The sequence below is a fragment of the Eucyclogobius newberryi genome, unplaced genomic scaffold (genome assembly GCF_026437365.1).
Source record: "Eucyclogobius newberryi isolate DKJ021-1_F unplaced genomic scaffold, fEucNew1.0.hap1 SCAF_20, whole genome shotgun sequence".
Classification (NCBI taxonomy): Eukaryota; Metazoa; Chordata; class Actinopteri; order Gobiiformes; family Gobiidae; genus Eucyclogobius; species Eucyclogobius newberryi.
Window position 1 is genome coordinate 2,205,800 of NW_027315835.1, and position 27,279 is coordinate 2,233,078.

Consider the following 27,279-nt stretch of genomic DNA (forward strand, 5'->3'; position numbering starts at 1 on the left):
TCCTGGTTTAGACCTGGTTTAGTCCTGGTTTAGTCCTGGTTTAGACCTGGTTTAGTCCTGGGTTAGTCCTGGTTTAGTCCTGGTTTAGTCCTGGTTTAGACCTGGTGTAGACCTGGTTTAGTCCTGGTTTAGTCCTGGTTTAGACCTGGTTTAGTCCTGGTTTAGACCTGGTTTAGTCCTGGTTTAGTCCTGGTTTAGACCTGGTTTAGTCCTGGTTTAGTCCTGGTTTAGACCTGGTTTAGTCCTAGTTTAGACCTGGCTTAGACCTGGTTTAGTCATGGTTTAGACCTGGTTTAGACCTGGTTTAGTCCTGGTTTAGTCATGGTTTAGTCCTAGTTTAGACCTGGTTTAGTCCTGGTTTAGTCCTAGTTTAGACCTGGTTTAGACCTGGTTTAGTCCTACTTTAGTCCTGGTTTAGTCCTAGTTCAGACCTGGTTTAGTCCTGGTTTAGACCTGGTTTAGTCCTGGTTTAGACCTGGTTTAGTCCTTGTTTAGTCCTGGTTTAGACCTGGTTTAGTCCTGGTTTAGACCTGGTTTAGTCCTGGTTTAGACCTGGTTTAGACCTGGTTTAGTCCTGGTTTAGACCTGGTTTAGTCCTGGTTTAGTCCTGGTTTAGTCCTGGTTTAGTCCTGGTTTAGTCCTGGTTTTGACCTGGTTTAGTCCTGGTTTAGACCTGGTTTAGTCCTGGTTTAGTTCTAGTTTAGACCTGGTTTAGTCCTGGTTTAGTCCTGGTTTAGACCTGGTTTAGTCCTGGTTTAGACCTGGTTTAGTCCTGGTTTAGTCCTGGTTTAGACCTGGTTTAGTCCTGGTTTAGTCCTGGTTTAGTCCTGGTTTAGACCTGGTTTAGACCTGGTTTAGTCCTAGTTTAGACCTGGTTTAGACATGGTTTAGTCCTGGTTTAGTCCTGGTTTTAGTCCTGGTTTAGTCCTGGTTTAGACCTGGTTTAGTCCTGGTTTAGTCCTGGTTTAGTCCTGGTTTAGACCTGGTTTAGTCGTGGTTTAGTCCTGGTTTAGTCCTGGTTTAGTCCTAGTTTAGTCCTGGTTTAGTCCTGGTTTAGACCTGGTTTAGTCCTGGTTTAGTCCTGGTTTAGACCTGGTTTAGACCTGGTTTAGTCCTTGTTTAGTCCTGGTTTAGACCTGGTTTAGTCCTGGTTTAGACCTGGTTTAGACCTGGTTTAGTCCTGGTTTAGTCCTGGTTTAGACCTGGTTTAGTCCTAGTTTAGACCTGGCTTAGACCTGGTTTAGTCATGGTTTAGACCTGGTTTAGACCTGGTTTAGTCCTACTTTAGTCCTGGTTTAGTCCTAGTTCAGACCTGGTTTAGACCTGGTTTAGTCCTGGTTTAGTCCTAGTTTAGACCTGGTTTAGACCTGGTTTAGTCCTACTTTAGTCCTGGTTTAGTCCTAGTTCAGACCTGGTTTAGTCCTGGTTTAGACCTGGTTTAGTCCTGGTTTAGACCTGGTTTAGTCCTTGTTTAGTCCTGGTTTAGTCCTGGTTTAGACCTGGTTTAGACCTGGTTTAGTCCTGGTTTAGTCCTGGTTTAGACCTGGTTTAGTCCTGGTTTAGACCTGGTTTAGTCCTGGTTTAGACCTGGTTTAGTCCTGGTTTAGTTCTAGTTTAGACCTGGTTTAGTCCTGGTTTTAGTCCTGGTTTAGTCCTGGTTTAGACCTGGTTTAGTCCTGGTTTAGTCCTGGTTTAGTCCTGGTTTAGACCTGGTTTAGTCCTGGTTTAGTCGTGGTTTAGTCCTGGTTTAGACCTGGTTTAGTCTTGGTTTAGACCTGGTTTAGTCCTGGTTTAGTCCTGGTTTAGTCCTGGTTTTGACCTGGTTTAGTCCTGGTTTAGACCTGGTTTAGTCCTGGTTTAGTCCTAGTTTAGACCTGGTTTAGTCCTGGTTTAGACCTGGTTTAGTCCTGGTTTAGTCCTGGTTTAGTCCTAGTTCAGACCTGGTTTAGTCCTGGTTTAGACCTGGTTTAGTCCTGGTTTAGTCCTGGTTTAGACCTGGTTTAGACCTGGTTTAGTCCTTGTTTAGTCCTGGTTTAGACCTGGTTTAGTCCTGGTTTAGACCTGGTTTAGACCTGGTTTAGTCCTGGTTTAGACCTGGTTTAGTCCTGGTTTAGTCCTGGTTTAGTCCTGGTTTAGACCTGGTTTAGACCTGGTTTAGTCCTGGTTTAGTCCTGGTTTAGTCCTGGTTCAGACCTGGTTTAGTCCTGGTTTAGACCTGGTTTAGTCCTTGTTTAGTCCTGGTTTAGACCTGGTTTAGTCCTGGTTTAGACCTGGTTTAGACCTGGTTTAGTCCTGGTTTAGACCTGGTTTAGTCCTGGTTTAGTCCTGGTTTAGTCCTGGTTTAGTCCTGGTTTAGTCCTGGTTTTGACCTGGTTTAGTCCTGGTTTAGTCCTGGTTTAGACCTGGTTTAGACCTGGTTTAGTCCTGGTTTAGTCCTGGTTTAGTCCTGGTTTAGTCCTGGTTTTGACCTGGTTTAGTCCTGGTTTAGACCTGGTTTAGTCCTGGTTTAGTTCTAGTTTAGACCTGGTTTAGTCCTGGTTTAGTCCTGGTTTAGACCTGGTTTAGACCTGGTTTAGTCCTGGTTTAGTCCTGGTTTAGTCCTGGTTTAGTCCTGGTTTAGACCTGGTTTAGACCTGGTTTAGTCCTAGTTTAGACCTGGTTTAGACATGGTTTAGTCCTGGTTTAGTCCTGGTTTTAGTCCTGGTTTAGTCCTGGTTTAGACCTGGTTTAGTCCTGGTTTAGTCCTGGTTTAGTCCTGGTTTAGACCTGGTTTAGTCCTGGTTTAGTCGTGGTTTAGTCCTGGTTTAGACCTGGTTTAGTCTTGGTTTAGACCTGGTTTAGTCCTGGTTTAGTCCTGGTTTAGTCCTGGTTTTGACCTGGTTTAGTCCTGGTTTAGACCTGGTTTAGTCCTTGTTTAGTCCTGGTTTAGACCTGGTTTAGTCCTGGTTTAGACCTGGTTTAGACCTGGTTTAGTCCTGGTTTAGACCTGGTTTAGACCTGGTTTAGTCCTGGTTTAGACCTGGTTTAGTCCTGGTTTAGTCCTGGTTTAGTCCTGGTTTAGTCCTGGTTTAGACCTGGTTTAGTCCTGGTTTAGACCTGGTTTAGTCCTGGTTTAGTCCTGGTTTAGTCCTGGTTTAGTCCTGGTTTTGACCTGGTTTAGTCCTGGTTTAGACCTGGTTTAGTCCTGGTTTAGTTCTAGTTTAGACCTGGTTTAGTCCTGGTTTAGTCCTGGTTTAGACCTGGTTTAGTCCTGGTTTAGACCTGGTTTAGTCCTGGTTTAGTCCTGGTTTAGACCTGGTTTAGTCCTGGTTTAGTCCTGGTTTAGTCCTGGTTTAGACCTGGTTTAGTCCTGGTTTAGTCGTGGTTTAGTCCTGGTTTAGACCTGGTTTAGTCTTGGTTTAGACCTGGTTTAGTCCTGGTTTAGTCCTGGTTTAGTCCTGGTTTTGACCTGGTTTAGTCCTGGTTTAGACCTGGTTTAGTCCTGGTTTAGTCCTAGTTTAGACCTGGTTTAGTCCTGGTTTAGACCTGGTTTAGTCCTGGTTTAGTCCTGGTTTAGTCCTAGTTTAGACCTGGTTTAGTCCTGGTTTAGTCCTAGTTTAGTCCTAGTTTAGACCTGGTTTAGACCTGGTTTAGTCCTAGTTTAGTCCTGGTTTAGTCCTAGTTTAGACCTGGTTTAGTCCTAGTTCAGACCTGGTTTAGTCCTGGTTTAGACCTGGTTTAGTCCTGGTTTAGTCCTGGTTTAGACCTGGTTTAGACCTGGTTTAGTCCTTGTTTAGTCCTGGTTTAGACCTGGTTTAGTCCTGGTTTAGACCTGGTTTAGACCTGGTTTAGTCCTGGTTTAGACCTGGTTTAGTCCTGGTTTAGTCCTGGTTTAGTCCTGGTTTAGACCTGGTTTAGACCTGGTTTAGTCCTGGTTTAGTCCTGGTTTAGTCCTGGTTCAGACCTGGTTTAGTCCTGGTTCAGACCTGGTTTAGTCCTGGTTTAGTCCTGGTTTAGACCTGGTTCAGACCTGGTTTAGTCCTGGTTCAGACCTGGTTTAGTCCTGGTTTAGACCTGATTTAGACCTGGTTTAGTCCTGGTTTAGTCCTGGTTTAGACCTGGTTTAGTCCTAGTTTAGTCCTGGTTTAGTCCTAGTTCAGACCTGGTTTAGTCCTGGTTTAGACCTGGTTTAGTCCTGGTTTAGACCTGGTTTAGTCCTGGTTTAGTCCTGGTTTAGACCTGGTTTAGTCCTGGTTTAGTCCTGGTTTAGACCTGGTTTAGTCCTAGTTTAGACCTGGCTTAGACCTGGTTTAGTCATGGTTTAGACCTGGTTTAGACCTGGTTTAGTCCTGGTTTAGTCATGGTTTAGTCCTAGTTTAGACCTGGTTTAGTCCTGGTTTAGTCCTAGTTTAGACCTGGTTTAGACCTGGTTTAGTCCTACTTTAGTCCTGGTTTAGTCCTAGTTCAGACCTGGTTTAGTCCTGGTTTAGACCTGGTTTAGTCCTGGTTTAGACCTGGTTTAGTCCTTGTTTAGTCCTGGTTTAGACCTGGTTTAGTCCTGGTTTAGACCTGGTTTAGTCCTGGTTTAGTCCTAGTTTAGACCTGGTTTAGTCCTGGTTTAGTCCTGGTTTAGACCTGGTTTAGTCCTGGTTTAGACCTGGTTTAGTCCTGGTTTAGTCCTGGTTTAGACCTGGTTTAGTCCTGGTTTAGTCCTGGTTTAGACCTGGTTTAGACCTGGTTTAGTCCTAGTTTAGACCTGGTTTAGACATGGTTTAGTCCTGGTTTAGTCCTGGTTTTAGTCCTGGTTTAGTCCTGGTTTAGACCTGGTTTAGTCCTGGTTTAGTCCTGGTTTAGTCCTGGTTTAGACCTGGTTTAGTCCTGGTTTAGTCGTGGTTTAGTCCTGGTTTAGACCTGGTTTAGTCCTGGTTTAGTCCTGGTTTAGTCCTGGTTTAGACCTGGTTTAGTCCTGGTTTAGTCCTAGTTTAGACCTGGTTTAGTCCTGGTTTAGACCTGGTTTAGTCCTGGTTTAGACCTGGTTTAGTCCTGGTTTAGTCCTGGTTTAGACCTGGTTTAGTCCTGGTTTAGTCCTGGTTTAGTCCTAGTTTAGACCTGGTTTAGTCCTGGTTTAGTCCTAGTTTAGTCCTAGTTTAGACCTGGTTTAGACCTGGTTTAGTCCTAGTTTAGTCCTGGTTTAGTCCTAGTTCAGACCTGGTTTAGTCCTGGTTTAGACCTGGTTTAGTCCTGGTCTAGTCCTGGTTTAGACCTGGTTTAGACCTGGTTTAGTCCTGGTTTAGTCCTGGTTTAGTCCTGGTTCAGACCTGGTTTAGTCCTGGTTTAGACCTGGTTTAGTCCTTGTTTAGTCCTGGTTTAGACCTGGTTTAGTCCTGGTTTAGACCTGGTTTAGACCTGGTTTAGTCCTGGTTTAGACCTGGTTTAGTCCTGGTTTAGTCCTGGTTTAGTCCTGGTTTAGTCCTGGTTTAGACCTGGTTCAGACCTGGTTTAGTCCTGGTTTAGTCCTGGTTCAGACCTGGTTTAGTCCTGGTTTAGACCTGGTTTAGTCCTTGTTTAGTCCTGGTTTAGACCTGGTTTAGTCCTGGTTTAGACCTGGTTTAGACCTGGTTTAGTCCTGGTTTAGACCTGGTTTAGTCCTGGTTTAGTCCTGGTTTAGTCCTGATTTAGTCCTGGTTTAGTCCTGGTTTAGTCCTGGTTTAGACCTGGTTTAGTCCTGGTTTAGACCTCGTTTAGTCCTGGTTTAGTCCTGGTTTAGACCTGGTTTAGTCCTGGTTTAGACCTGATTTAGACCTGGTTCAGACCTGGCTTAGACCTGGTTTAGACCTGGTTTAGACCTGGTTTAGTCCTGGTTTAGTCCTGGTTTAGACCTGGTTTAGTCCTGGTTTAGTCCTGGTTTAGACCTGGTTTAGTCCTGGTTTAGTCCTGGTTTAGACCTGGTTTAGTCCTGGTTTAGACCTGGTTTAGTCCTGGTTTAGTCCTGGTTTAGACCTGGTTTAGTCCTAGTTTTGTCCTGGTTTAGACCTGGTTTAGTCCTGGTTTAGTCCTGGTTTAGACCTTGTTTAGTCCTGGTTTAGTCCTGGTTTAGACCTGGTTTAGACCTGGTTTAGTCCTAGTTTAGACCTGGTTTAGTCATGGTTTAGACCTGGTTTAGTCATGGTTTAGTACTAGTTTAGACCTGGTTTAGTCCTGGTTTAGTCCTAGTTTGGACCTGGTTTAGACCTGGTTTAGTCCTGGTTTAGTCCTGGTTTAGACCTGGTTTAGTCCTGGTTTAGTCCTGGTTTAGACCTGGTTTAGTCCTAGTTTAGACCTGGCTTAGACCTGGTTTAGTCATGGTTTAGACCTGGTTTAGACCTGGTTTAGTCCTGGTTTAGTCATGGTTTAGTCCTAGTTTAGACCTGGTTTAGTCCTGGTTTAGTCCTAGTTTAGACCTGGTTTAGACCTGGTTTAGTCCTACTTTAGTCCTGGTTTAGTCCTAGTTCAGACCTGGTTTAGTCCTGGTTTAGACCTGGTTTAGTCCTGGTTTAGACCTGGTTTAGTCCTTGTTTAGTCCTGGTTTAGACCTGGTTTAGTCCTGGTTTAGACCTGGTTTAGTCCTGGTTTAGTCCTGGTTTAGACCTGGTTTAGTCCTGGTTTAGACCTGGTTTAGTCCTGGTTTAGTCCTGGTTTAGTCCTGGTTTAGTCCTGGTTTTGACCTGGTTTAGTCCTGGTTTAGACCTGGTTTAGTCCTGGTTTAGTCCTAGTTTAGACCTGGTTTAGTCCTGGTTTAGTCCTGGTTTAGACCTGGTTTAGTCCTGGTTTAGACCTGGTTTAGTCCTGGTTTAGTCCTGGTTTAGACCTGGTTTAGTCCTGGTTTAGTCCTGGTTTAGTCCTGGTTTAGTCCTGGTTTAGACCTGGTTTAGACCTGGTTTAGTCCTAGTTTAGACCTGGTTTAGACATGGTTTAGTCCTGGTTTAGTCCTGGTTTTAGTCCTGGTTTAGTCCTGGTTTAGACCTGGTTTAGTCCTGGTTTAGTCCTGGTTTAGTCCTGGTTTAGACCTGGTTTAGTCCTGGTTTAGTCGTGGTTTAGTCCTGGTTTAGACCTGGTTTAGTCCTGGTTTAGACCTGGTTTAGTCCTGGTTTAGTCCTGGTTTAGTCCTGGTTTAGTCCTGGTTTTGACCTGGTTTAGTCCTGGTTTAGACCTGGTTTAGTCCTGGTTTAGTCCTAGTTTAGACCTGGTTTAGTCCTGGTTTAGACCTGGTTTAGTCCTGGTTTAGTCCTGGTTTAGTCCTAGTTTAGACCTGGTTTAGTCCTGGTTTAGTCCTAGTTTAGTCCTAGTTTAGACCTGGTTTAGACCTGGTTTAGTCCTAGTTTAGTCCTGGTTTAGTCCTAGTTCAGACCTGGTTTAGTCCTGGTTTAGACCTGGTTTAGTCCTGGTCTAGTCCTGGTTTAGACCTGGTTTAGACCTGGTTTAGTCCTGGTTTAGTCCTGGTTTAGTCCTGGTTCAGACCTGGTTTAGTCCTGGTTTAGACCTGGTTTAGTCCTTGTTTAGTCCTGGTTTAGACCTGGTTTAGTCCTGGTTTAGACCTGGTTTAGACCTGGTTTAGTCCTGGTTTAGACCTGGTTTAGTCCTGGTTTAGTCCTGGTTTAGTCCTGGTTTAGACCTGGTTTAGACCTGGTTTAGTCCTGGTTTAGTCCTGGTTTAGTCCTGGTTCAGACCTGGTTTAGTCCTGGTTTAGACCTGGTTTAGTCATGGTTTAGACCTGGTTTAGTCATGGTTTAGTACTAGTTTAGACCTGGTTTAGTCCTGGTTTAGTCCTAGTTTGGACCTGGTTTAGACCTGGTTTAGTCCTAGTTTAGTCCTGGTTTAGTCCTAGTTCAGACCTGGTTTAGTCCTGGTTTAGTCCTGGTTTAGACCTGGTTTAGTCCTTGTTTAGTCCTGGCTTAGACCTGGTTTAGTCCTGGTTTAGACCTGGTTTAGTCCTGGTTTAGTCCTGGTTTAGACCTGGTTTAGTCCTGGTTTAGTCCTGGTTTAGTCCTGGTTTAGTCCTGGTTTAGACCTGGTTTAGACCTGGTTTAGACCTGGTTTAGTCCTGGTTTAGACCTGGTTTAGTCGTGGTTTAGTCCTGGTTTAGTCCTAGTTTAGTCCTGGTTTAGTCCTAGTTCAGAACTGGTTTAGTCCTGGTTTAGACCTGGTTTAGTCCTGGTTTAGTCCTGGTTTTGACCTGGTTTAGTCCTGGTTTAGACCTGGTTTAGTCCTGGTTTAGTCCTGGTTTAGACCTGGTTTAGTCCTGGTTTAGTCCTGGTTTAGACCTGGTTTAGTCCTGGTTTAGTCCTTGTTTAGTCCTGGCTTAGACCTGGTTTAGTCCTGGTTTAGACCTGGTTTAGTCCTGGTTTAGTCCTGGTTTAGACCTGGTTTAGTCCTGGTTTAGTCCTGGTTTAGTCCTGGTTTAGACCTGGTTTAGACCTGGTTTAGTCCTGGTTTAGTCCTGGTTTAGACCTGGTTTAGTCCTGGTTTAGTCCTGGTTTAGTCCTAGTTTAGTCCTGGTTTAGTCCTAGTTCAGAACTGGTTTAGTCCTGGTTTAGACCTGGTTTAGTCCTGGTTTAGTCCTGGTTTAGTCCTGGTTTAGACCTGGTTTAGTCCTTGTTTAGTCCTGGCTTAGACCTGGTTTAGTCCTGGTTTAGATCTGGTTTAGTCCTGGTTTAGTCCTGGTTTAGACCTGGTTTAGTCCTGGTTTAGTCCTGGTTTAGTCCTGGTTTAGACCTGGTTTAGACCTGGTTTAGTCCTGGTTTAGTCCTGGTTTAGACCTGGTTTAGTCCTGGTTTAGTCCTGGTTTAGTCCTAGTTTAGTCCTGGTTTAGTCCTAGTTCAGAACTGGTTTAGTCCTGGTTTTGACCTGGTTTAGTCCTGGTTTAGACCTGGTTTAGTCCTGGTTTAGTCCTGGTTTAGACCTGGTTTTGACCTGGTTTAGTCCTGGTTTAGACCTGGTTTAGTCCTGGTTTAGTCCTGGTTTAGACCTGGTTTAGTCCTGGTTTAGTCCTGGTTTAGACCTGGTTTAGTCCTAGTTTAGACCTGGCTTAGACCTGGTTTAGTCATGGTTTAGACCTGGTTTAGACCTGGTTTAGTCCTGGTTTAGTCATGGTTTAGTCCTAGTTTAGACCTGGTTTAGTCCTGGTTTAGTCCTAGTTTAGACCTGGTTTAGACCTGGTTTAGTCCTACTTTAGTCCTGGTTTAGTCTTAGTTCAGACCTGGTTTAGTCCTGGTTTAGACCTGGTTTAGTCCTGGTTTAGACCTGGTTTAGTGCTTGTTTAGTCCTGGTTTAGTCCTGGTTTAGTCCTGGTTTTGACCTGGTTTAGTCCTGGTTTAGTCCTGGTTTAGACCTGGTTTAGTCCTGGTTTAGTCCTGGTTTAGTCCTGGTTTAGACCTGGTTTAGTCGTGGTTTAGTCCTGGTTTAGACCTGGTTTAGCCCTGGTTTAGACCTGGTTTAGTCCTGCTTTAGTCTTGGTTTAGTCCTGGTTTAGTCCTGGTTTAGTCCTGGTTTAGTCCTGGTTTAGACCTGGTTTAGTCCTGGTTTAGTCGTGGTTTAGTCCTGGTTTAGACCTGGTTTAGTCCTGGTTTAGACCTGGTTTAGTCCTAGTTTTGTCCTGGTTTAGACCTGGTTTAGTCCTGGTTTAGTCCTGGTTTAGACCTGGTTTAGTCCTGGTTTAGTCCTGGTTTAGTCTTAGTTCAGACCTGGTTTAGTCCTGGTTTAGACCTGGTTTAGTCCTGGTTTAGTCATGGTTTAGACCTGGTTTAGTCATGGTTTAGTACTAGTTTAGACCTGGTTTAGACCTGGTTTAGTCCTGGTTTAGTCCTGGTTTAGACCTGGTTTAGTCCTGGTTTAGACCTGGTTTAGTCCTGGTTTAGTCCTGGTTTAGTCCTGGTTTAGTCCTGGTTTTGACCTGGTTTAGTCCTGGTTTAGTCCTGGTTTAGACCTGGTTTAGTCCTGGTTTAGTCCTGGTTTAGTCCTGGTTTAGACCTGGTTTAGTCCTGGTTTAGTCGTGGTTTAGTCCTGGTTTAGACCTGGTTTAGTCCTGGTTTAGACCTGGTTTAGTCCTGGTTTAGACCTGGTTTAGTCCTGGTTTAGTCCTGGTTTAGTCCTGGTTTAGTCCTGGTTTAGTCCTAGTTCAGACCTGGTTTAGTCCTGGTTTAGTCCTGGTTTAGACCTGGTTTAGTCCTTGTTTAGTCCTGGCTTAGACCTGGTTTAGTCCTGGTTTAGTCCTGGTTTAGTCCTGGTTTAGTCCTGGTTTAGACCTGGTTTAGACCTGGTTTAGTCCTGGTTTAGTCCTGGTTTAGACCTGGTTTAGTCCTGGTTTAGTCCTGGTTTAGTCCTAGTTTAGTCCTGGTTTAGTCCTAGTTCAGAACTGGTTTAGTCCTGGTTTAGACCTGGTTTAGTCCTGGTTTAGTCCTGGTTTTGACCTGGTTTAGTCCTGGTTTAGACCTGGTTTAGTCCTGGTTTAGTCCTGGTTTAGACCTGGTTTAGTCCTGGTTTAGTCCTGGTTTAGACCTGGTTTAGTCCTAGTTTAGACCTGGTTTAGTCCTGGTTTAGTCCTGGTTTAGACCTGGTTTAGACCTGGTTTAGTCCTAGTTTAGACCTGGTTTAGTCATGGTTTAGACCTGGTTTAGTCATGGTTTAGTACTAGTTTAGACCTGGTTTAGTCCTGGTTTAGTCCTAGTTTGGACCTGGTTTAGACCTGGTTTAGTCCTAGTTTAGTCCTGGTTTAGTCCTGGTTTAGTCCTGGTTTAGTCCTGGTTTAGTCCTGGTTTAGACCTGGTTTAGTCCTGGTTTCGTCCTGGTTTAGTCCTGGTTTAGTCCTGGTTTAGTCCTGGTTTAGACCTGGTTTAGTCCTTGTTTAGTCCTGGCTTAGACCTGGTTTAGTCCTGGTTTAGACCTGGTTTAGTCCTGGTTTAGTCCTGGTTTAGACCTGGTTTAGTCCTGGTTTAGTCCTGGTTTAGTCCTGGTTTAGTCCTGGTTTAGACCTGGTTTAGACCTGGTTTAGTCCTGGTTTAGTCCTGGTTTAGACCTGGTTTAGTCCTGGTTTAGTCCTGGTTTAGTCCTAGTTTAGTCCTGGTTTAGTCCTAGTTCAGAACTGGTTTAGTCCTGGTTTAGACCTGGTTTAGTCCTGGTTTAGACCTGGTTTAGTCCTGGTTTAGTCCTGGTTTAGACCTGGTTTAGTCCTAGTTTAGACCTGGCTTAGACCTGGTTTAGTCATGGTTTAGACCTGGTTTAGACCTGGTTTAGTCCTGGTTTAGTCATGGTTTAGTCCTAGTTTAGACCTGGTTTAGTCCTGGTTTAGTCCTACTTTAGTCCTGGTTTAGTCCTAGTTCAGACCTGGTTTAGTCCTGGTTTAGACCTGGTTTAGTCCTGGTTTAGACCTGGTTTAGTCCTTGTTTAGTCCTGGTTTAGACCTGGTTTAGTCCTGGTTTAGACCTGGTTTAGTCCTGGTTTAGTCCTGGTTTAGACCTGGTTTAGTCCTGGTTTAGACCTGGTTTAGTCCTGGTTTAGTCCTGGTTTAGTCCTGGTTTAGTCCTGGTTTTGACCTGGTTTAGTCCTGGTTTAGACCTGGTTTAGTCCTGGTTTAGTCCTGGTTTAGACCTGGTTTAGTCCTGGTTTAGTCCTGGTTTAGTCCTGGTTTAGACCTGGTTTAGTCCTGGTTTAGTCGTGGTTTAGTCCTGGTTTAGACCTGGTTTAGTCCTGGTTTAGACCTGGTTTAGCCCTGGTTTAGTCCTGGTTTAGTCCTGGTTTAGTCCTGGTTTAGACCTGGTTTAGTCCTGGTTTAGTCGTGGTTTAGTCCTGGTTTAGACCTGGTTTAGCCCTGGTTTAGACCTGGTTTAGTCCTGGTTTAGTCCTGGTTTAGTCCTGGTTTAGACCTGGTTTAGTCCTGGTTTAGTCGTGGTTTAGTCCTGGTTTAGACCTGGTTTAGTCCTGGTTTAGTCCTGGTTTAGTCCTGGTTTAGACCTTGGGGTCGCCCACGGCTCCTCGCGCCTGGAGGAACCTGGAGATCCGGACGCAGCAGAAGACGAGGACGGTAAACGGCAGCACGAACTCGAAGACGGTGATGACGCGGTGGGACGAGACCAGCGCGAGACGCAGCGAGGACGACTCGCTGTACGACGTGAAGAAGAAACACTGAGTCTGGTTCTGCAGGAGCTTCACGTGGTCCAGCGAGAGCAGAGGAACACGAGGAGCCACCACCAACGTCCAGACCAGAGCCGAGAGGAACAGGGCGTGGCCACGAGAGAGGCGGGACAGACGGCTGTGAGGATGGACCACCTGAGGAGCCAGGGGGAGGTCAGAGAGGGTCAGAGAGGGTCAGAGAGGGTCAGAGAGGGTCAGAGAGGGTCAGAGAGGGTCAGGGAAGAGTCAGAGAGGGAAGGGGAAGGGTTAGAGAAGAGTCAGAGAGGGTCAGAGAGGGTCAGAGAAGAGTCACAGAAGGTTAGAGAAGAGTCAGAGAAGAGTCAGAGAGGGTCAGAGAAGGTCAGAGAAGGTCAGAGAAGAGTAAGAGAAGAGTCAGAGAGGGTCAGAGAAGAGTCAGAGAAGAGTCAGAGAAGGTCAGAGAAGAGTCAGAGAGGGTCAGAGAAGAGTCAGAGAAGAGTCAGAGAAGGTCAGAGAAGAGTCAGAGAGGGTCAGAGAGGGTTAGAGAGGGTAAGAGAAGAGTCAGAGAGGGAAGGGGAAGGGTTAGAGAAGAGTCAGAGAAGAGTCAGAGAAGAGTCAGAGAGGGTCAGAGAGGGTCAGAGAGGATCAGAGAGGATCAGAGAGGATCAGAGAGGGTCAGAGAGGGTCAGAGAAGAGTCAGAGAGGGTCAGGGAAGAGTCAGAGAGGGAAGGGGAAGGGTTAGAGAAGAGTCAGAGAGGGTCAGAGAGGGTCAGAGAAGAGTCACAGAAGGTCAGAGAAGAGTCAGAGAGGGTCAGAGAAGGTCAGAGAAGGGTCAGAGAAGGTTAGAGAAGAGTCAGAGAAGAGTCAGAGAGGGTCAGAGAAGGTCAGAGAAGGTCAGAGAAGGTCAGAGAAGGTCAGAGAAGAGTAAGAGAAGAGTCAGAGAGGGTCAGAGAAGAGTCAGAGAAGAGTCAGAGAAGGTCAGAGAAGAGTCAGAGAGGGTCAGAGAGGGTTAGAGAGGATAAGAGAAGAGTCAGAGAGGGAAGGGGAAGGGTTAGAGAAGAGTCAGAGAAGAGTCAGAGAAGAGTCAGAGAGGGTCAGAGAGGGTCAGAGAGGATCAGAGAGGATCAGAGAGGATCAGAGAGGGTCAGAGAGGGTCAGAGAAGAGTCAGAGAAGAGTCAGAGAAGAGTCAGAGAGGGTCAGAGAAGGTCAGAGAAGAGTCAGAGAGGGTAAGAGAAGAGTCAGACAGGGTCAGAGAGGGTCAGAGAGGGTCAGAGAGGGTCAGAGAGGGTCAGAGAAGAGTCAGAGAGGGTAAGAGAGGGTAAGAGAAGAGTCAGAGAAGAGTCAGAGAGGGTCAGAGAAGAGTCAGAGAAGAGTCAGAGAGGAGTCAGAGAAGAGTCAGAGAGGAGTCAGAGAAGGTCAGAGAAGGGTCAGAGAAGGTTAGAGAAGGGTTAGAGAAGGGTCGGAGAAGGTCAGAGAAGAGTCAGAGAGGGTCAGAGAAGAGTCAGAGAGGGTCAGAGATGGTCAGAGAAGGTCAGAGAAGAGTCGGAAAGGGTCAGAGAAGGTCAGAGAAGGTCAGAGAAGAGTAAGAGAAGAGTCAGAGAGGGTCAGAGAAGAGTCAGAGAAGAGTCAGAGAAGGTCAGAGAAGAGTCAGAGAGGGTCAGAGAGGGTTAGAGAAGAGTCAGAGAGGGTCAGAGAAGGGTTAGAGAAGGTCAGAGAGGGTCAGAGGGGGTCAGAGAGGGTCAGAGAAGAGTCAGAGAGGGTCAGAGAAGGTCAAAGAAGAGTCAGAGAGGGTCAGAGAGGGTCAGAGAGGGTCAGGGAAGAGTCGGAGAGGGTCAGAGAGGGTCAGAGAGGGTCAGAGAAGGGTTAGAGAAGAGTCAGAGAGGGTCAGAGAAGGGTTAGAGAAGGGTCAGAGAAGAGTCAGAGAGGGAAGGGGAAGGGTTAGAGAAGAGTCAGAGAAGAGTCAGAGAGGGTCAGAGAAGAGTCAGAGAAGAGTCAGAGAAGGTCAGAGAAGAGTCAGAGAGGGTCAGAGAAGAGTCAGAGAAGAGTCAGAGAAGGTCAGAGAAGAGTCAGAGAGGGTCAGAGAAGAGTCAGAGAAGAGTCAGAGAAGGTCAGAGAAGAGTCAGAGAGGGTCAGAGAGGGTTAGAGAGGGTAAGAGAAGAGTCAGAGAGGGAAGGGGAAGGGTTAGAGAAGAGTCAGAGAAGAGTCAGAGAAGAGTCAGAGAGGGTCAGAGAGGATCAGAGAGGATCAGAGAGGATCAGAGAGGGTCAGAGAGGGTCAGAGAAGAGTCAGAGAGGGTCAGGGAAGAGTCAGAGAGGGAAGGGGAAGGGTTAGAGAAGAGTCAGAGAGGGTCAGAGAGGGTCAGAGAAGAGTCACAGAAGGTCAGAGAAGAGTCAGAGAGGGTCAGAGAAGGTCAGAGAAGGGTCAGAGAAGGTTAGAGAAGAGTCAGAGAAGAGTCAGAGAGGGTCAGAGAAGGTCAGAGAAGGTCAGAGAAGGTCAGAGAAGGTCAGAGAAGAGTAAGAGAAGAGTCAGAGAGGGTCAGAGAAGAGTCAGAGAAGAGTCAGAGAAGGTCAGAGAAGAGTCAGAGAAGAGTCAGAGAGGGTCAGAGAGGGTCAGAGAGGATCAGAGAGGATCAGAGAGGATCAGAGAGGGTCAGAGAGGGTCAGAGAAGAGTCAGAGAGGGTCAGGGAAGAGTCAGAGAGGGAAGGGGAAGGGTTAGAGAAGAGTCAGAGAGGGTCAGAGAGGGTCAGAGAAGAGTCACAGAAGGTCAGAGAAGAGTCAGAGAGGGTCAGAGAAGGTCAGAGAAGGGTCAGAGAAGGTTAGAGAAGAGTCAGAGAAGAGTCAGAGAGGGTCAGAGAAGGTCAGAGAAGGTCAGAGAAGGTCAGAGAAGGTCAGAGAAGAGTAAGAGAAGAGTCAGAGAGGGTCAGAGAAGAGTCAGAGAAGAGTCAGAGAAGGTCAGAGAAGAGTCAGAGAGGGTCAGAGAGGGTTAGAGAGGGTAAGAGAAGAGTCAGAGAGGGAAGGGGAAGGGTTAGAGAAGAGTCAGAGAAGAGTCAGAGAAGAGTCAGAGAGGGTCAGAGAGGGTCAGAGAGGATCAGAGAGGATCAGAGAGGATCAGAGAGGGTCAGAGAGGGTCAGAGAAGAGTCAGAGAAGAGTCAGAGAAGAGTCAGAGAGGGTCAGAGAAGGTCAGAGAAGAGTCAGAGAGGGTAAGAGAAGAGTCAGACAGGGTCAGAGAGGGTCAGAGAGGGTCAGAGAGGGTCAGAGAGGGTCAGAGAAGAGTCAGAGAGGGTAAGAGAGGGTAAGAGAAGAGTCAGAGAAGAGTCAGAGAGGGTCAGAGAAGAGTCAGAGAAGAGTCAGAGAGGAGTCAGAGAAGAGTCAGAGAGGAGTCAGAGAAGGTCAGAGAAGGGTCAGAGAAGGTTAGAGAAGGGTTAGAGAAGGGTCGGAGAAGGTCAGAGAAGAGTCAGAGAGGGTCAGAGAAGAGTCAGAGAGGGTCAGAGATGGTCAGAGAAGGTCAGAGAAGAGTCGGAAAGGGTCAGAGAAGGTCAGAGAAGGTCAGAGAAGAGTAAGAGAAGAGTCAGAGAGGGTCAGAGAAGAGTCAGAGAAGAGTCAGAGAAGGTCAGAGAAGAGTCAGAGAGGGTCAGAGAGGGTTAGAGAAGAGTCAGAGAGGGTCAGAGAAGGGTTAGAGAAGGTCAGAGAGGGTCAGAGGGGGTCAGAGAGGGTCAGAGAAGAGTCAGAGAGGGTCAGAGAAGGTCAAAGAAGAGTCAGAGAGGGTCAGAGAGGGTCAGAGAGGGTCAGGGAAGAGTCGGAGAGGGTCAGAGAGGGTCAGAGAGGGTCAGAGAAGGGTTAGAGAAGAGTCAGAGAGGGTCAGAGAAGGGTTAGAGAAGGGTCAGAGAAGAGTCAGAGAGGGAAGGGGAAGGGTTAGAGAAGAGTCAGAGAAGAGTCAGAGAAGAGTCAGAGAGGGTCAGAGAGGGTCAGAGAGGATCAGAGAGGATCAGAGAGGATCAGAGAGGGTCAGAGAGGGTCAGAGAAGAGTCAGAGAGGGTCAGGGAAGAGTCAGAGAGGGAAGGGGAAGGGTTAGAGAAGAGTCAGAGAGGGTCAGAGAGGGTCAGAGAAGAGTCACAGAAGGTCAGAGAAGAGTCAGAGAGGGTCAGAGAAGGTCAGAGAAGGGTCAGAGAAGGTTAGAGAAGAGTCAGAGAAGAGTCAGAGAGGGTCAGAGAAGGTCAGAGAAGGTCAGAGAAGAGTAAGAGAAGAGTCAGAGAGGGTCAGAGAAGAGTCAGAGAAGAGTCAGAGAAGGTCAGAGAAGAGTCAGAGAGGGTCAGAGAGGGTTAGAGAGGGTAAGAGAAGAGTCAGAGAGGGAAGGGGAAGGGTTAGAGAAGAGTCAGAGAAGAGTCAGAGAAGAGTCAGAGAGGGTCAGAGAGGGTCAGAGAGGATCAGAGAGGATCAGAGAGGATCAGAGAGGGTCAGAGAGGGTCAGAGAAGAGTCAGAGAAGAGTCAGAGAAGAGTCAGAGAGGGTCAGAGAAGGTCAGAGAAGAGTCAGAGAGGGTAAGAGAAGAGTCAGACAGGGTCAGAGAGGGTCAGAGAGGGTCAGAGAGGGTCAGAGAGGGTCAGAGAAGAGTCAGAGAGGGTAAGAGAGGGTAAGAGAAGAGTCAGAGAAGAGTCAGAGAGGGTCAGAGAAGAGTCAGAGAAGAGTCAGAGAGGAGTCAGAGAAGAGTCAGAGAGGAGTCAGAGAAGGTCAGAGAAGGGTCAGAGAAGGTTAGAGAAGGGTTAGAGAAGGGTCGGAGAAGGTCAGAGAAGAGTCAGAGAGGGTCAGAGAAGAGTCAGAGAGGGTCAGAGATGGTCAGAGAAGGTCAGAGAAGAGTCGGAAAGGGTCAGAGAAGGTCAGAGAAGGTCAGAGAAGAGTAAGAGAAGAGTCAGAGAGGGTCAGAGAAGAGTCAGAGAAGAGTCAGAGAAGGTCAGAGAAGAGTCAGAGAGGGTCAGAGAGGGTTAGAGAAGAGTCAGAGAGGGTCAGAGAAGGGTTAGAGAAGGTCAGAGAGGGTCAGAGAGGGTCAGAGAAGAGTCAGAGAGGGTCAGAGAAGGTCAAAGAAGAGTCAGAGAGGGTCAGAGAGGGTCAGAGAGGGTCAGGGAAGAGTCGGAGAGGGTCAGAGAGGGTCAGAGAGGGTCAGAGAAGGGTTAGAGAAGAGTCAGAGAGGGTCAGAGAAGGGTTAGAGAAGAGTCAGAGAGGGAAGGGGAAGGGTTAGAGAAGAGTCAGAGAAGAGTCAGAGAAGAGTCAGAGAGGGTCAGAGAGGGTCAGAGAGGATCAGAGAGGATCAGAGAGGATCAGAGAGGGTCAGAGAGGGTCAGAGAAGAGTCAGAGAGGGTCAGGGAAGAGTCAGAGAGGGAAGGGGAAGGGTTAGAGAAGAGTCAGAGAGGGTCAGAGAGGGTCAGAGAAGAGTCACAGAAGGTCAGAGAAGAGTCAGAGAGGGTCAGAGAAGGTCAGAGAAGGGTCAGAGAAGGTTAGAGAAGAGTCAGAGAAGAGTCAGAGAGGGTCAGAGAAGGTCAGAGAAGGTCAGAGAAGAGTAAGAGAAGAGTCAGAGAGGGTCAGAGAAGAGTCAGAGAAGAGTCAGAGAAGGTCAGAGAAGAGTCAGAGAGGGTCAGAGAGGGTTAGAGAGGGTAAGAGAAGAGTCAGAGAGGGAAGGGGAAGGGTTAGAGAAGAGTCAGAGAAGAGTCAGAGAAGAGTCAGAGAGGGTCAGAGAGGGTCAGAGAGGATCAGAGAGGATCAGAGAGGATCAGAGAGGGTCAGAGAGGGTCAGAGAAGAGTCAGAGAAGAGTCAGAGAAGAGTCAGAGAGGGTCAGAGAAGGTCAGAGAAGAGTCAGAGAGGGTAAGAGAAGAGTCAGACAGGGTCAGAGAGGGTCAGAGAGGGTCAGAGAGGGTCAGAGAGGGTCAGAGAAGAGTCAGAGAGGGTAAGAGAGGGTAAGAGAAGAGTCAGAGAAGAGTCAGAGAGGGTCAGAGAAGAGTCAGAGAAGAGTCAGAGAGGAGTCAGAGAAGAGTCAGAGAGGAGTCAGAGAAGGTCAGAGAAGGGTCAGAGAAGGTTAGAGAAGGGTTAGAGAAGGGTCGGAGAAGGTCAGAGAAGAGTCAGAGAGGGTCAGAGATGGTCAGAGAAGGTCAGAGAAGAGTCGGAAAGGGTCAGAGAAGGTCAGAGAAGGTCAGAGAAGAGTAAGAGAAGAGTCAGAGAGGGTCAGAGAAGAGTCAGAGAAGAGTCAGAGAAGGTCAGAGAAGAGTCAGAGAGGGTCAGAGAGGGTTAGAGAAGAGTCAGAGAGGGTCAGAGAAGGGTTAGAGAAGGTCAGAGAGGGTCAGAGGGGGTCAGAGAGGGTCAGAGAAGAGTCAGAGAGGAGTCAGAGAAGAGTCAGAGAGGAGTCAGAGAAGGTCAGAGAAGGGTCAGAGAAGGTTAGAGAAGGGTTAGAGAAGGGTCGGAGAAGGTCAGAGAAGAGTCAGAGAGGGTCAGAGATGGTCAGAGAAGGTCAGAGAAGAGTCGGAAAGGGTCAGAGAAGGTCAGAGAAGGTCAGAGAAGAGTAAGAGAAGAGTCAGAGAGGGTCAGAGAAGAGTCAGAGAAGAGTCAGAGAAGGTCAGAGAAGAGTCAGAGAGGGTCAGAGAAGGGTTAGAGAAGGTCAGAGAGGGTCAGAGGGGGTCAGAGAGGGTCAGAGAAGAGTCAGAGAGGGTCAGAGAAGGTCAAAGAAGAGTCAGAGAGGGTCAGAGAGGGTCAGAGAGGGTCAGGGAAGAGTCGGAGAGGGTCAGAGAGGGTCAGAGAGGGTCAGAGAAGGGTTAGAGAAGAGTCAGAGAGGGTCAGAGAAGGGTTAGAGAAGGGTCAGAGAAGAGTCAGAGAGGGTCAGAGAAGGTCAAAGAAGAGTCAGAGAGGGTCAGAGAGGGTAAGAGAGGGTCAGGGAAGAGTCAGACAGGGTCAGAGAGGGTCAGAGAGGATCAGAGAGTATCAGAGAGGGTCAGAGAGGATCAGAGAGGGTCAGAGAGGATCAGAGAAGAGTCAGAGAAGAGTCAGAGAAGAGTCAGAGAAGGTCAGAGAAGAGTCAGAGAGGAGTCAGAGAAGGTCAGAGAGGGTAAGAGAGGGTCAGGGAAGAGTCAGACAGGGTCAGAGAGGGTCAGAGAGGATCAGAGAGTATCAGAGAGGGTCAGAGAGGATCAGAGAGGGTCAGAGAGGATCAGAGAAGAGTCAGAGAAGAGTCAGAGAAGAGTCAGAGAAGGTCAGAGAAGAGTCAGAGAGGAGTCAGAGAAGGTCAGAGAAGGGTCAGAGAAGGTTAGAGAAGGGTTAGAGAAGAGTCAGAGAGGGTCAGAGAGGGTCAGAGAGGGTCAGAGAAGGTCAGAGAAGAGTCAGAGAGGTTCAGAGAGGGTCAGAGAAGGTCAGAGAAGAGTCAGAGAGGGTCAGAGAAGGTCAGAGAAGGTCAGAGAAGAGTCAGAGAACAGTCAGAGAGGGTCAGAGAAGAGTCAGAGAAGAGTCAGAGAGGTTCGGAGAGGGTCAGAGAGGGTCAGAGAAGAGTCGGAGAAGGGTCAGAGAAGGTCAGAGAAGAGTCAGAGAGGGTCAGAGAAGGTCAGAGAAGTGTCAGAGAACAGTCAGAGAGGGTCAGAGAAGAGTCAGAGAAGAGTCAGAAAGGTTCGGAGAGGGTCAGAGAGGGTCAGAGAAGAGTCGGAGAAGGGTCAGAGAAGGTCGGAGAAGGGTCAGAAAAGGTCAGAGAGGGTCAGCGAAGGTTAGAGAAGGGTTAGAGAAGGGTCAGAGAGGGAAGGGGAAGGGTTAGAGAAGAGTCAGAGAAGAGTCAGAGAAGAGTCAGAGAGGGTCAGAGAGGGTCAGAGAGGATCAGAGAGGATCAGAGAGGGTCAGAGAGGGTCAGAGAGGGTCAGAGAAGAGTCAGAGAAGAGTCAGAGAAGAGTCAGAGAGGGTCAGAGAAGGTCAGAGAAGAGTCAGAGAGGGTAAGAGAAGAGTCAGACAGGGTCAGAGAGGGTCAGAGAGGGTCAGAGAGGGTCAGAGAAGAGTCAGAGAGGGTAAGAGAGGGTAAGAGAAGAGTCAGAGAAGAGTCAGAGAGGGTCAGAGAAGAGTCAGAGAAGAGTCAGAGAGGGTCAGAGAAGAGTCACAGAAGGTCAGAGAAGAGTCAGAGAGGAGTCAGAGAAGAGTCAGAGAGGAGTCAGAGAAGGTCAAAGAAGAGTCAGAGAGGGTCAGAGAGGGTAAGAGAGGGTCAGGGAAGAGTCAGACAGGGTCAGAGAGGGTCAGAGAGGATCAGAGAGTATCAGAGAGGGTCAGAGAGGATCAGAGAGGGTCAGAGAGGATCAGAGAAGAGTCAGAGAAGAGTCAGAGAAGAGTCAGAGAAGGTCAGAGAAGAGTCAGAGAGGAGTCAGAGAAGGTCAGAGAAGGGTCAGAGAAGGTTAGAGAAGGGTTAGAGAAGAGTCAGAGAGGGTCAGAGAGGGTCAGAGAAGGTCAGAGAAGAGTCAGAGAGGTTCAGAGAGGGTCAGAGAAGGTCAGAGAAGAGTCAGAGAGGGTCAGAGAAGGTCAGAGAAGGTCAGAGAAGAGTCAGAGAACAGTCAGAGAGGGTCAGAGAAGAGTCAGAGAAGAGTCAGAGAGGTTCGGAGAGGGTCAGAGAGGGTCAGAGAAGAGTCGGAGAAGGGTCAGAGAAGGTCAGAGAAGAGTCAGAGAGGGTCAGAGAAGGTCAGAGAAGTGTCAGAGAACAGTCAGAGAGGGTCAGAGAAGAGTCAGAGAAGAGTCAGAGAGGTTCGGAGAGGGTCAGAGAGGGTCAGAGAAGAGTCGGAGAAGGGTCAGAGAAGGTCAGAGAAGGGTCAGAAAAGGTCAGAGAGGGTCAGCGAAGGTTAGAGAAGGGTTAGAGAAGGGTCAGAGAAGGTCAGAGAGGGTCAGAGAAGGTCAGAGAAGAGTCAGAGAGGGTCAGAGAAGAGTCAGAGAGGGTCAGAGAAGAGTCGGAGAAGGGTCAGTGAAGGTCAGAGAAGGGTCAGAGAAGAGTCAGAGAAGGTTAGAGAAGGGTTAGAGAAGGGTAAGAGAAGAGTCAGAGAGGTTCAGAGAGGGTCAGAGAGGGTCAGAGAAGGGTTAGAGAAGAGTCAGAGGGGGTCAGAGAGGGTCAGAGAGGGTCAGAGAAGGGTAAGAGAAGGGTTAGAGAGGGTCAGAGAAGAGTCAGAGAAGGTCAGAGAAGGGTCAGAGAAGAGTCAGAGAAGAGTCAGAGAAGGTCAGAGAAGGGTCAGAGAAGGTTAGAGAAGGGTTAGAGAAGGGTCAGAAAAGGTCAGAGAGGGTCAGCGAAGGTTAGAGAAGGGTCAGAGAAGGTCAGAGAAGAGTCAGAGAGGGTCAGAGAAGAGTCAGAGAGGGTCAGAGAATAGTCGGAGAAGGGTCAGAGAAGGTCAGAGAAGGGTCAGAGAAGAGTCAGAGAAGGTTAGAGAAGGGTCAGAGAAGGGTAAGAGAAGGTCAGAGAAGGGTAAGAGAAGGTCAGAGAGGGTCAGAGAAGGTCAGAGAAGAGTCAGAGAGGGTCAGAGAGGGTCAGAGAAGAGTCAGAGAGGGTCAGAGAGGGTCAGAGAAGGTCAGAGAAGAGTCAGAGAGGGTAAGAGAAGAGTCAGACAGGGTCAGAGAGGGTCAGAGAGGATCAGAGAGGATCAGAGAGGGTCAGAGAGGATCAGAGAGGGTCAGAGAGGATCAGAGAAGAGTCAGAGAAGAGTCAGAGAAGAGTCAGAGAGGGTCAGAGAAGGTCAGAGAAGAGTCAGAGAGGGTAAGAGAAGAGTCAGACAGGGTCAGAGAGGGTCAGAGAGGATCAGAGAGGATCAGAGAGGGTCAGAGAGGGTCAGAGAGGGTCAGAGAAGAGTCAGAGAGGGTAAGAGAGGGTAAGAGAAGAGTCAGAGAGGGAAGGGAATGGGTTAGAGAAGAGTCAGAGAGGGTCAGAGAGGGTCAGAGAAGAGTCACAGAAGGTCAGAGAAGAGTCAGAGAGGAGTCAGAGAAGGTCAGAGAAGGGTCAGAGAAGGTTAGAGAAGAGTCAGAGAAGAGTCAGAGAGGGTCAGAGAAGAGTCACAGAAGGTCAGAGAAGAGTCAGAGAGGGTCAGAGAAGAGTCACAGAAGGTCGGAGGTCAGAGAAGAGTCAGAGAGGGTCAGAGAAGAGTCAGAGAGGGTCAGAGATGGTCAGAGAAGGTCAGAGAAGGTCAGAAAAGAGTCAGAAAGGGTCAGAGAAGGTCAGAGAAGGTCAGAGAAGAGTCAGAGAAGAGTCAGAGAGGGTCAGAGAAGAGTCAGAGAAGAGTCAGAGAAGGTCAGAGAAGAGTCAGAGGGGGTCAGAGAGGGTTAGAGAAGAGTCAGAGAGGGTCAGAGAGGGTCAGAGTAGGGTTAGATAAGGTCAGAGAGGGTCAGAGAGGGTCAGAGAAGAGTCAGAGAGGGTCAGAGAAGGTCAAAGAAGAGTCAGAGAGGGTCAGAGAGGGTCAGAGAAGGGTTAGAGAAGAGTCAGAGAGGGTCAGAGAAGGGTTAGAGAAGGGTTAGAGAGGGTCAGAGAAGAGTCAGAGAAGAGTCAGAGAGGGTCAGAGAGGATCAGAGAGGGTCAGAGAGGGTCAGAGAAGAGTCAGAGAAGAGTCAGAGAGGGTCAGAGAGGGTCAGAGAGGAGTCAGAGAAGAGTCAGAGAGGATCAGAGAAGGTCAGAGAAGAGTCAGAGAGGGTCAGAGTAGGGTTAGAGAAGAGTCATAGAACAGTCAGAGAGGATCAGAGAGGGTCAGAGAAGGTCAGAGAAGAGTCAGAGAGGGTCAGAGAAGAGTCAGAGAGGGTCAGAGAGGGTCAAAGAAGGGTTAGAGAAGAGTCAGAGAGGGTCAGAGAAGAGTCAGAGAGGAGTCAGAGAAGGTCAGAGAAGGGTCAGAGAAGGTTAGAGAAGGGTTAGAGAAGAGTCAGAGAGGGTCAGAGAGGGTCAGAGAAGGTCAGAGAAGAGTCAGAGAGGTTCAGAGAGGGTCAGAGAAGGTCAGAGAAGAGTCAGAGAGGGTCAGAGAAGGTCAGAGAAGTGTCAGAGAAGTGTCAGAGAAGGTCAGAGAAGGTCAGAGAAGAGTCAGAGAAGAGTCAGAGAGGGTCAGAGAAGAGTCAGAGAAGAGTCAGAGAGGTTCGGAGAGGGTCAGAGAGGGTCAGAGAAGGGTTAGAGAAGAGTCAGAGAGGGTCAGAGAGGGTTAGAGAGGGTCAGAGAAGGGTTAGAGAAGGGTTAGAGAGGGTCAGAGAAGAGTCAGAGAAGGTCAGAGAAGGGTCAGAGAAGAGTCAGAGAAGAGTCAGAGAAGAGTCAGAGAAGGTCAGAGAAGGGTCAGAGAAGGGTTAGAGAAGGGTCAGAAAAGGTCAGAGAGGGTCAGCGAAGGTTAGAGAAGGTCAGAGAAGAGTCAGAGAGGTTCAGAGAGGGTCAGAGAAGGTCAGAGAAGAGTCAGAGAGGGTCAGAGAAGGTCAGAGAAGTGTCAGAGAAGTGTCAGAGAAGGTCAGAGAAGGTCAGAGAAGAGTCAGAGAAGAGTCAGAGAGGGTCAGAGAAGAGTCAGAGAAGAGTCAGAGAGGTTCGGAGAGGGTCAGAGAGGGTCAGAGAAGGGTTAGAGAAGAGTCAGAGAGGGTCAGAGAGGGTTAGAGAGGGTCAGAGAAGGGTTAGAGAAGGGTTAGAGAGGGTCAGAGAAGAGTCAGAGAAGGTCAGAGAAGGGTCAGAGAAGAGTCAGAGAAGAGTCAGAGAAGAGTCAGAGAAGGTCAGAGAAGGGTCAGAGAAGGGTTAGAGAAGGGTCAGAAAAGGTCAGAGAGGGTCAGCGAAGGTTAGAGAAGGGTTAGAGAAGGGTAAGAGAAGGTCAGAGAGGGTCAGAGGAGGTCAGAGAAGAGTCAGAGAGGGTCAGAGAAGAGTCAGAGAGGGTCAGAGAAGAGTCAGAGAAGGTTAGAGAAGGGTTAGAGAAGGGTAAGAGAAGGTCAAAGAGGGTCAGAGAAGGTCAGAGAAGTGTCAGAGAGGTTCAGAGAGGGTCAGAGAGGGTCAGAGAAGGGTTAGAGAAGAGTCAGAGGGGGTCAGAGAGGGTCAGAGAGGGTCAGAGAAGGGTTAGAGAAGGGTTAGAGAGGGTCAGAGAAGAGTCAGAGAAGGTCAGAGAAGGGTCAGAGAAGAGTCAGAGAAGAGTCAGAGAAGGTCAGAGAAGGGTCAGAGAAGGTTAGAGAAGGGTTAGAGAAGGGTCAGAAAAGGTCAGAGAGGGTCAGCGAAGGTTAGAGAAGGGTTAGAGAAGGGTCAGAGAAGGTCAGAGAGGGTCAGAGAAGGTCAGAGAAGAGTCAGAGAGGGTCAGAGAAGAGTCAGAGAAGAGTCAGAGAAGAGTCAGAGAAGATTCAGAGAAGGTCAGAGAAGGGTCAGAGAAGGTTAGACAAGGATTAGAGAAGGGTCAGAGAAGGTCAGAGAGGGTCAGAGAAGGTCAGAGAGGGTCAGAGAAGGTCAGAGAAGAGTCAGAGAGGGTCAGAGAGGGCCAGAGAGGGTCAGAGAAGGTCAGAGAGGGTCAGAGAAGGTCAGAGAAGAGTCAGAGAAGGTCAGAAAAGAGTCAGAGAGGGTCAGATAAGGTCAGAGAAGAGTCAGAGAGGGTCAGAGAAGGTCAGAGAAGAGTCGGAGAGTGTCAGATAAGGTCAGAGAAGAGTCAGAGAAGAGTCAGAGAAGGTCAGAGAAGAGTCAGAGAAGGTCAGAGAGGGTCATAGAAGGTCAGAGAAGGTCAGAGAGGGTCAGAGAAGGGTTAGAGAATAGTCAGAGAAGGTCAGAGAGGGTCAGAGAAGGTTAGAGAAGAGTCATAGTAGGTCAGAGAAGGGTCAGAGAAGGGTTAGAGAAGGGTCAGAAAAGGTCAGAGAGGGTCAGAGAAGGTTAGAGAAGAGTCATAGTAGGTCAGAGAAGCGTCAGAGAAGGTCAGAGGAGGGCAGAGAAGAGTCAGAGAAGGTCAGAGAAGGTCAGAGGAAAGAAAAACATTACTTAACGACACAGCTTTTTAACCCTACAGTCGATCTGAGCGAGTCACAAAAAGTTGTTTAGTAATAGTGTGTGTGAGGGGCGTGGCTAAATCTAGTGTGTGTGAGGGGCGTGGCTTAAGATAGTGTGTGAGAGGGGCGTGGCTAAATCTAGTTTGTGTGAGGGTCATGGCTTAAGATAGTGTGTGTGAGGGGCGTGGCTTAAGATAGTGTGTGTGAGGGGCGTGGCTTAAGATAGTGTGTGTGAGGGGCGTGGCTAAATCTAGTGTGTGTGTGAGGGGCGTGGCTTAAGATAGTGTAGGTGAGGGGTGTGGCTAAAGTTAGTGTGTGTGAGGGGCATGGCTAAAGCTAGTGTGTGAGGGGCGTGGCTAAAGCTAGTGTGTGTGAGGGGCGTGGCGTTTGAACCTCTCTTTATGTCATGCTAATGCTAATGCTAATGTAAGACGCTTCATGACCTGGAAATATCAGATTGTGGCTCTTGACAAAGCGAGTGCCATGAACAGGAAACAGCTGTTGCTAAAGTGCTTTGCTAGCTTTGTGTTGCTAACGTGCCATGCTAGCTTTGTGTTGCTAACGTGCTTTGCTAGCTTTGTTTTGCTAACGTGTTATGCTAGCTTTGTGTTGCTAACGTGCTATGCTAGCTTTGTGTTGCTAAGGCTCCACATAGTCGTTAGCATCAGTGGAAACACGGCGCTTTAGCTCGAGATCAAGTCAGAGTTTGAACTGATGAAGAGGAAGTGTCACTTTGAGTCGTCAAATAAACAAAATGAAACAAATGAAGTTTTAGTGATTTCTGTCGTGTCTTATTTTTTCCTGTCGCGCTCGACACATGAACTTGTCACATTTAGTCCCTCTTTGTTGCTGGTGTTGTGTCAGTCGCCCCAGGGCAGCTGTGGCTACAGAAGGAAGCGTCCTCAGAGTGTAGTTACCTTCAGGTACCTGTAGGTGGCGACCACGGTCATCATGGCGATGCTCGCCGAGCGGTTTGTGAACATGAGGAAGAGGTTGATCCTGCAGAGTCCGTCTCCAAAGACCCAGAAAGTCCGGATCAGAGCGTCGATCCTCAGGGGGAGACTCACCTGGACCAGACCGGGTTTAGACCGGGTTTAGACCGGGTTTAGACCGGGTCAGACCGGGTTTAGACCGGGTCAGACCGGGTCAGACCGGGTTAAGACCGGGTTTAGACCGAGTCAGACCGGGTTAAGACCGGGTCAGACCGGGTCAGACCGAGTCAGATCGGGTTTAGAGTTCAGACCTGGTCTAGTCCTGGTCCTGGTCTGGTTCTGGTCTGGTCCTGGTCCTAGTCCTGGTCCTGGCCCTGGCCCTGGCCCTGGCCCTGGTCCGGGCCCTGGTCCTGGCCCTGGCCCTGGCCCTGGCCCTGGTCCTGGTCCTTGTCTGGTCCTGGTCTGGTCCTGGTCCTGGTCCTGGTCTGGTCCTGGTCCTGATCCTGATCCTGGTCTGGTCTGGTCTGGTCCTGGTCCTGGCCCTGGCCCTGGCCCTGGTCCTGGTCTGGTCCTGGTTCTGGTCTGGTCCTGGTCCTGGTCTGGTCCTGATCCTGGTCTGGTCTGGTCCTGGTCCTAGCCCTGGCCCTGGTCCTGGTCCTGGTCCTGGTCCTGGCCCTGGTCTTGGTTCTGGTCCTGGTCCTAGCCCTGGCCCTGGTCCTGGTCCTGGTCCTGGTCCTGGTTCTGGTCCTGGCCCTGGCCCTGGTCTGGTCCTGGTCCTGGTCCTGGTCCTGGTCCTGGTCCTGGTCCTGGTCCTGGCCCTGGTCTGGTCCTGGCCCTGGTCTGGTCCTGGTCCTGGTCCTGGCCCTGGTCTGGTCCTGGCCCTGGTCTGGTCCTGGTCCTGGTCCTGGTCCTGGTCCTGGTCCTGGTCTGGTCCTGGCCCTGGTCTGGTCCTGGTCCTGGTCCTGGCCCTGGCCCTGGCCCTGGTCTGGTCCTGGTCCTGGTCCTGGTCCTGGTCTGGTCCTGGTCCTGGTCTGGTCCTGGTCCTGGTCCTGGTCTGGTCCTGGTCCTGGTCCTGGTCCTGGTCCTGGTCTGGTCCTGGTCCTGGTCCTGGTCCTGGTCCAGTACCAGGGCCATGAAGTCTGCGATGACCAGGTTGAGGAGGAAGATGGTGTTGGTGTTCCAGGACTTGAGTTTGAAGCAGAAGATCCAAAGAGCCACAGAGTTTCCCACCAGACCCAGGACCACGTCCAGAGCCAGGACCGGGGGCAGGACCCGGGCCTCCAGCTGGACCCCCACGGGAGGGC

At 48.9% G+C, this 27,279-nt stretch overlaps 1 protein-coding gene across 1 annotated transcript in view; it reads right to left on the minus strand.

Annotated features, from left to right (window-relative positions):
* The window catches only part of LOC140369105 (hydroxycarboxylic acid receptor 3-like), a 152,057-nt gene that overhangs the window by 124,725 nt on the left and 53 nt on the right, over nucleotides 1-27,279 (minus strand). Inside the window, exons 1-3 of the mRNA XM_072456348.1 lie at nucleotides 27,101-27,279; nucleotides 25,961-26,110; nucleotides 11,965-12,279 (exon numbers count right to left, since the gene is read on the minus strand). The exon at nucleotides 27,101-27,279 is cut by the window's right edge and continues 53 nt beyond it. Coding sequence (XP_072312449.1) covers nucleotides 11,965-12,279; nucleotides 25,961-26,110; nucleotides 27,101-27,279 — 644 coding nt within the window. The remainder of the gene's footprint in view (nucleotides 1-11,964; nucleotides 12,280-25,960; nucleotides 26,111-27,100) is intronic.